The sequence below is a fragment of the Equus asinus genome, chromosome 17 (genome assembly GCF_041296235.1).
Source record: "Equus asinus isolate D_3611 breed Donkey chromosome 17, EquAss-T2T_v2, whole genome shotgun sequence".
In the NCBI taxonomy this organism is placed as follows: Eukaryota; Metazoa; Chordata; class Mammalia; order Perissodactyla; family Equidae; genus Equus; species Equus asinus.
This window is the reverse complement of record NC_091806.1, coordinates 14,670,438-14,679,193: the sequence shown is the minus strand read 5'-3', so window position 1 is coordinate 14,679,193 and position 8,756 is coordinate 14,670,438. Positions and strand designations below refer to the sequence as shown.

Below are 8,756 nucleotides of genomic sequence, written 5' to 3'. Positions count from 1 at the left end.
ATGTTTGTGTATGTGAATATGACTGTGTATATATGCACATTTGCATTCATAAATACATGTTTGTCTATGATATGTTTGTAACATGAACATTATGACAAAGCCACACTAAATACGTGTTTAGTGATGATTGTAAATGCTCCTAAAATATCTTTAAAAAGAAAAGGCTTTCAGTAAAGTTTTTTGAAAGCTAAATATATTACTAATTTTTTCAGAAAGGTGAAAAATAAAAGTATAGGCAGATATACTTTTAGGCAATACCCATGAAAAGAGCATGGGTTGTAATTTTAACGTCAAGAAATACAGAGTGCAGGAAGGGGAAGCAAAGTAAACAAAAAAGTAAATTTTGTCTTGATAAACTTTAATTCACAATGAAGACTTAAAAGTGTTATCTAGGCAAATAGTAATCTTGCAACAAATATTCTCAAGTTGAAAACTTGTCATACAGGTAATTCAAAGAGAGGAATGTAGAATCATACTAACATTAGGAAGACAATACATTTCTGTTAAACATTTTTAGTCAAGAAAACATCGAAAAGGACATAAAGACAAAGTATACATTCAAAAAGAATATTTTTACAGATAATTATGTATTAAGCTTGTTCACAAATAAGAGAAAATTCTCCTTCTTTTCATATGTTTATGCTGCCATATATTGGTGAAAAAAAGATCTCCATATAGAATATTGTAACATTTCATTCTGTTAAGAAACAAATAACAGAAAAATAAACTCTCTATTGCAGTTAGGCATTCTTAAATTGTTATTAAACTACTGTTAAGTTAAAGAGAAATAAGGAAAAAACAAGATATATTGATAATGAAAATATGACATATTTAAAAATGTGGGATGCTACTGACATTATGTTCATCAGAAAATCCATATCTAATGCAGAAAGCTATAAAAGAATAGCAAAATAGACTAATAGAAGGAAAAGGAAAAATTTTAAGAGGAAAGAACAAAGTAGATAATCCAAACGCCAACTAACATTTGCATGAAAAATACTGTCTCTGTTTTACATGTGTCCTTTAACTGAATTAAATAAAATGCTTTTCACAGTTTCTGATCTACGATATTCATTCATTAAGGGCATATTTGAGTAACAATATGTGTCAGACATTGTTCTAGACTCTGAAAAATAGATTAGAGAATAAACAACATGTAAATAAAAATTCATATCATGTAAAATAGTGAAAAGTGCAATGGGTACATTTAATAAACAAGGAATATGAGGAGATAAAAGTTGGTAAGTTGCATTATCATAATATAGCAAATGAGATCCTAAGACGAGACATTTAATGAAAGGAATCATGTGAATAACAGTGTGGAGAGCCTTTCAAACAGAAGAAAAGAAATACAGAAAAATTATGATTGGAATATATTGTGATTAGAGATGCTCCAAATATGTAATGTTGATGGATTATTTAAATTTAATAATCCCATTTTTGGAGGTGTCCATAGGTTATACTCTATGTTTTAAACAGATTGCTCTATTGTAACTAAAGGAATTTCAGATTAAAGAAAAATATTAATGAAAGGAAAGAAAAAACCAACTACATGTGATTAACTTTGAAGGACACATGTCCTTGCAATGAAAATGAGGTCAGCTGGAAGCAGGGCTAAACATGAGCGTAAGAGAGACTCTCTTTTCTACCCTGGTTCTTGGTCCTGGATACTGAGGAGAGGTGGCATCTTCAAGAACATCAATCACAGAAGGATAGGGGTCAAATGAAAACAGAGCCCAAGCTTAGTCAGGACCAGCCTGGTAGGGAAGACCACAAAGATTGCTGGGGCTAGTTCTAGGAAGAGCCCAATCTGCCAAAGCTGAACCTTATTCTCTGAATCGTGTTTGTCTTTTTTCATTCTTGAGTTTAAGTATAATCTTGATAAATGTTAATGCCTAGTCTCTGTATTCTTTGAGGAAATAAAGAATGGGTTCACTGTCCATGCTGTGGATGAATAATGAAATAATAAAATGGGAAGAAATGCACTCCCACTAAAAGCCTGGTAATGACACCAGGAATTTGAACACATTCTCCAAGGTCTCCTAACCAAAGGGTGTGATTAGATTGCTGCCAATGCCTAGATCTGAGGACAGAGCAGAGTGCTTTGAACTGGAATCTGATACCAATGATTCCATAGAAAGGGCTATGAGAATATGTCAGCTTAGTTTTGCTGTTGATTAGGTGGTATTTGGTTGAGATTGTCTGATATAATTATAAAGTACTTGTGATTGTAACCTAGGATCCTATCCAATTTGACTCATATTGAGATGAAAGTTAATATGATACATTTTAAAGAAAGGATTACATGTATATGTGACTCTCTCTGGGTGTAAATGTATATGTATATAACACATACTGATATTCATATATTGGAATCCTAACCCTTGTATCTCAGAATGTGACTATATTTGGAGATAAGTTCTTTCTGAAGGTAATTAAGTTAAAATGAAGTTTTTAGGGTGGACTCTTATCCAATATCACTGATATCACTATAAGAACAATATTAAGAAATAGACATTCAAAGAGAAAAGAACAGCTGAAGACACAGGGAAAAGACAAGGCCTCAGAAGAAACCAACCCTGCCTTTAACTTGATCTCAGATTTCTAGTTTCTAGAACAGTGAGAAGTAAATTTCTGTTGTTTAAGCCACTAATCTGTGATATTTTGTTATGGCAGCATTAACAAAATAACACAAGTATCAGCATACATGTACACATGTGGATATATACATATTTGTACATATGTATGTATGTGTGTGTATATCTGAGAATGACTTAGGTAAGAAGCAAAGAGATGACACAGTTTTTCTGCATGTGATGAAACCACACAGCTGGAGGTATGACTATAATCTTTATCTAAAAATGTCTAAGAAGAATAGAAAGACATTAATAAACTAAGGCAAAACATTTTTAGCGTAAATTCTTGTTACGGAGGAAAAGAACATCACTCTTAATTTTTTTCAATTTAATGGTTAGTGTGAAAAATATATTTTATTGATACACCCAATTTCACCAAACACTCTTTTCATTGCCTCTTTTACATCTTTGTTCCTTAAAATATAAATGATGGGATTCAGCATGGGAATCACAATCGTGTAAAATATTGACACTATCATGTCTTGGTCCAAAGAGTAGCTGGAACTCGGTCTCACATACATGGAGAAGATTGTTCCGTAATAAATTGACCCTCCAGTTAGGTGAGAGCCACATGTGGAAAGGACTTTTTGTCTCCCTTCAGCAGAATGCATCCTCAGAATGGCCAACAGAATGAAACCATAGGAGACCAGGACAATCAGGATAGTAATTATCTCAATAATGCCTGTAAAGTAGGAAACTAAAAGCTGGTTTGTGTGAGTGTCAGAACAAGAAATAGCAAGGACAGGAGGAATGTCACAAAAGACATGTCTAATTTCATTAGATGCACAGAAGCTTAGAGTAAATGCAGTCCCTGTTTGCACTGAAGCAGACAAAATGCCACCAACATAGGAAACAACGATGAGTGGCACATAGAGCCTCGGTGACATCTTAACTGAATACAACAGAGGGTTATAGATTGCTACATAGCGATCATATGCCATTGCAGCCAAGAGAAAGCATTCTGTGGTCCCAAATGTAACTATGAGAAACATCTGTTCTGCACATCCAAAAAATGAAATGACTTTATTCTTCGATAGAAAATTGACCAACCTTTTGGGAGTAACAACTGAGGAATAGCAGGCATCCAAGAATGACAACACACTGAGAAAATAGTACATGGGGTTGTGGAGCCGAGAATCCCCAATAACCAATACAACCAGTCCCAAATTTCCCATCAGAGTAAATAGGTAAATTGCCAGAAACAGGGAGAACAAGATGATTCGCAGTTCAAGCTTGTCTGTGAAGCCCTTCAGTACAAATATAGTAACTTCAGTGACATTCTTCATGTTGACACCTCATGGAACAAACGTGTAAAATTATACTTCATATTGCTATGATAATACTTAGCAATACTCTGTCTCAGGGAAAGTAACCTAGGTCCTCATATTTATTTCTTGGCAATGCATAATTTCCCAGCAGCATTTCAGGACACAGTAACAGATGATGGCTCAGACTTTGATGCCACTATCTACAGAATCAAGTTGAAGATTTGAGTTTTACTCACAAGCTCAACTCATGTGATTTTTAAAACCATCAAGTCAAATGGTTAATTTAACACTGAATTTTATTAGCTGTTTTGCTATTAAAAACCATTGAAACACAAAGTGAACAGCTAAAACATTTCCTTATATAATCATGACATTAATGTCTAGATCAAAACAATAGAATAATGATTGAAAGTCAAATTGTGTCAAAATTAGTTTTAAAAATAACTTAAAAATAGAATACTGTATTAGATTTGTTTGACAGTCTAAAAGCCTAGTGAATTGTAATATTTTATGAGTTAATCTCTCTCAAATTTTTCCAACTCCATTACATTATCCTGAAAAGAGCTAACTAAGACTTTTTTACGAAGATGGACTCTGATTGAATTTAAAATTATAGGACAACTTATGTTTCATTTAATTTGTTTTTCAAATACTTAGTATTTTGTCTGATGTGGGTAAATATTTGGTCATTGGTATCGTTTTTGGAATCTTAATTCTTGATAATCTATGTTTTTCCGCTTTCTCAAAACTCCATGGTAAAAATGAAGGAATTATAGGAAAAAATAACAAACATGATTTTTCTTTCAGAATATTACACTTGATTATATATTGTTGATTTTGGACTCAGTGAAATAACAGCTAAGTAACTATTATCTAAAAGCAACAGATAAATATTAGTAATCAAAAATACAACAATTAAAAAACAATATTTACATCTAGAAATAAAACAGCATTAAGAGTAAATAAATAGGAGCAAAATTAAAGTTAGAAGGCACAGAAGAAATCATTTCTGCATTGTCCCACTGATAATCAAATTAGTAGTCAAAGTGTTACCTGAACCTGAATTCAAATTTCCATTTTTAGTCCAAAGCATAGCACAAGCTGGAGAATAGATTTTCTTCAAGTTATTCACTATATCTATATTTTATTTTTATATATGCCCCCTTTGAAAATTTGAGTATGTCTTGAGGGCACATATCTGCTGGAAACAATTTTAAATAGTACATTACCTAAATTCAATACATTGACGTGGATCCCACCAGTAAGAGAAAGAGTCATTTGGATTAGAAATAGTGATGGAAGGAGAAGAAAGCACAATCAACAATCTTCTGGGAAAGATGAAGTCAGGATTCCTTAGAAGAATTGTCAATATCAGGAGAAATTTTTTTCATAGAAGTATTGGAAAGATTAAAAGCAGAGAAAATAAAAAATACTCATATGTGACATCATAAAAGGCAGAATTTAGGTTGAGTCTTACATATTGGATATAAAAGATACGTCAAAACAAATTAGGACACTCAAACCACTTATTCTTATTAACTGAATATTTTTGAGTGGCTATAATACTCTAAGATGCTTCTAAATATATCTTTTCATTAGAAAAATTCTTAACGAATTGACGGGAAACCCCACACTACATTTTTCTTATTTTAAAAAAGCCATGGGGACGGATGGCATGAATATCAACCAATGGGAGGTTCAGACAAGAGTTTATGTAGATAACGTAAAAATAGAAATAAAAGAAAAAAAGCAAACCTTACTGAATATACTGAAATCAATCTCTGTTTTAATGCATTTAGGAGTCAGAAGAAAAAATTCAATCCCAATACAATTCTTGCCATCAGTTCATTGATAACCTAGTACAAGGAAAATTACATAGGATTGATTGTGCTCTTTACTCAGCTTGCTAATTAAAAGCCACCTGTGAGATTATATTTTCCCTCCAAAATTTACTCCTCTTTCTAATAGCAATAAATTTAAATGACAAAGCAGACACAATAACACAACGCCAGGCAGACTAATTAAATATGTGAAACAATGAATTTTTAAAGCAATTTCCTTTAAATTTGTCAATTTGAGATATAGATTTAAGATGCTCATAAAATTTCACTTCTGTCATCACATCTATTTATTTTTATAAATTAGCAAATATTGGGCCACAACGCTAACATTATGACTTAATCATTGAAAAACATAGTTGATCAGAGCCTTGAACTAGATATTTCATTCTTTAGCTCATGTAATAAATATTTTGTGATTATTTATATGTACATTCTTCTACCAGATCAAAACAAATCAATTAAACTATGATTATGATTTTTCCTCTATGCACTCTTTAAGTGCCTGCATTAGATAATGAAGGAATTTTGTGAATTGTATGATCTGTTAATGAAAAAACAAAACAAAAAAACCACACACAGATCACCACAAACCCATTTGCCACACTGCAGTGGGGTTAATTTTGCATTGGATAAACAAGATAATGAAAAATTACAAGGTTGAACACTTCAATTAAATTTCTCTTAAAACCATCATTTCTGTTATATGGGCATGAATAAATCAATATTAATACATATTGAAACGACTCAGAATTACAACAGAAAATGACTATGATTCTTGAAGAATTTAATAATATGGAATTATCTTTTATAATTAATGTAAAGCCACTTCCAAAATTATAACCTCAATAGAAGGCAGGACACTCCAAAATATTTTGGGTTCAATACTGAAACACTAGGTTTGCAAAAGATGAGCAAAATAACAACCACTTATGGAGCTGTAGGAACAGACTTTTGCACACATTATTTTACTTCACCTTTATAGCAACTCTCACAGCTAATAAATACCAAAGCCAAGATTCCATCCTAGATCTCTCTTATGGTGCATGCACTTTTCACCGTTTTTACTGATACTTATTATAGCAAGACATCATTCTGCAACTTAATTCCCCAATCACTCCTCCACTGAAATAAAACAAAACACAATCTTTCACGTATTTGGATATTTTTTAAGCCATTAAGACTAGAGAAACATTACGAAATAAGCAGTAATCTGAAGTGGCTTCTACATCACATAGCTAGCAAAATAAACTTCAAAGAATTACTATTTTTCTCATTGTTTCAAAATATAAGCCCCCAGGTATTTGAATTGGTCAAATATTTTCTTGCCCTCTATTCATAAATATCCTGATTTAATTACTTTGATCTAGTCTGTCTTCTCCTATCAGGAAAAAGAAAACATACACTCTATTTGGTGCATTCTCATTACTTCTATAAACATAAATTCTCTGTTTTCTATTTTCTTTGTTTTAATTCAGAAATTATTTTTTTCAGTTCTTAGACTCTGCATAAATTGGATTGTGATGAATACATTCTATTCACCTATGCAACAGGCAAGAACTAAAGGGGTGAATGCTGAAGATTTCATAACCCATTCGACCTTGATATTTATGTCCCACCTCCTAAAATATTCTGCAAATGGTCTGAAATTTTCTCTTACCTGTGGAACAGCAAAGCCAGGTTTAAATACACTATGAGTATGATTAGTTTAATTTGTTTATATCCATGTACCCAAGTGTTGATAAAACCCAAAGGAGATGCCTCAAGAGGCCTATCCCCCAATTATTTTCTGGTTATAAGTAGCAACATGGTGATTTACTCAATAATTGAAAAGGAAATGGTTCTGGAATAATGTAATGCATTTTGATATTTATAAAATGAATTGAAAAAATCAATCAAGTTATTTGGTCTCTGGTGTAAAACAATGCCTTTAGAAAAAATATATGTTTTGACACTACATAAGAAATCTTAAGAGATGTGATGTACTTTTGTATTATAGCTCTGACATGGGCTTAGCACTAACTTCTCTGAAAATCAATGTCTTCATCCTGGCAATATCAGCTATTTTATATTGCAACGTCAGTAAATATGGTAAACTATAATAATGTAAAATCACAATATATGTCTTGCAGAATCTAGCGGATGGATTTATAGTCATTCAAATTCATTACACTTTTACTCTGTTCAAATTATGCAGTGTGTAGTTTAAATGAACAAAGCATACATTTGGACCTTATCAGAAATTCTTTTTCAAGGTAATGAGAAAAGTAAAAAAAGTCGTAGAAATGTGGAGAAGATATCAAAAATTTAAAGCTCTGTAGGACATTACAAGTCATGCAATTATATAAATTCTGAATACAATTGAGAATTTACTCAGATTAAATAAAACATATCTGTCAATCAATTGATTGACATACACACACACTTAAACACACACACACATACATGCCTCGGACTGAAATAGAGAAATTTAACATTGGTAGAAAAGGTAAGCCCAGTAGAATTTTTATTTTTCTTCAATTTTCCAGATACTCCTCAGCCCTACCAAGACTCAATCCAATGTCACAAGTGACTAAAATGGTGCTACAGACCACTGAAAATCTCAGAACTACGCAGCACATGCTCCCTTTGAAAAGTAGGGGGTCACCTAGAGGAGGAAAGTGCTGATAAGTATGTCAAATGTGTAGGGCAGATACAGTAGGAAGGAAAATTTCAACAGGTGGGTGTCTTCGGGAAGATGTGGGACTCAGAAAGTACTCTTTTAGCAACATATATTGTCTCAAGTGCAGAGTACTCCTTTGGAAAGTAAGATCTGTTTGGACCCGAGAAACAGTAGGTAGAAAGTTCTCTTGAAACAAGCTTTGCTCTGAGAGTTTAAGTAGCTAGATAATCATATTTTAAGGACATCTTAAAAACATGAGAGTGATTCACTCAGCATAAAACTGGAAAAGAGACCTTGATGTATCTTCAGCTTCAGAGGTACCTTCTTCTGATAGTCAAAATGTCCATCACAT

The 8,756-nt window shown here is 32.4% G+C and overlaps 1 protein-coding gene across 1 annotated transcript; it reads right to left on the bottom strand.

Moving 5' to 3' along the window:
* Positions 1–2,971: 2,971 nt before the first annotated feature.
* On the bottom strand, positions 2,972–3,922 carry LOC139040887 (olfactory receptor 5T2-like). Its single transcript, XM_070488606.1, has one exon. It carries the CDS (start codon positions 3,920–3,922, stop codon positions 2,972–2,974), a length of 951 nt encoding a protein of 316 aa, XP_070344707.1.
* Positions 3,923–8,756: the final 4,834 nt, after the last annotated feature.

Excerpts from the sequence above, each read along its gene's own strand:
- LOC139040887 (XM_070488606.1), bottom strand. The coding sequence starts at position 3,922 with ATGAAGAATGTCACTGAAGTTACTATATTTGTACTGAAGGGCTTCACA.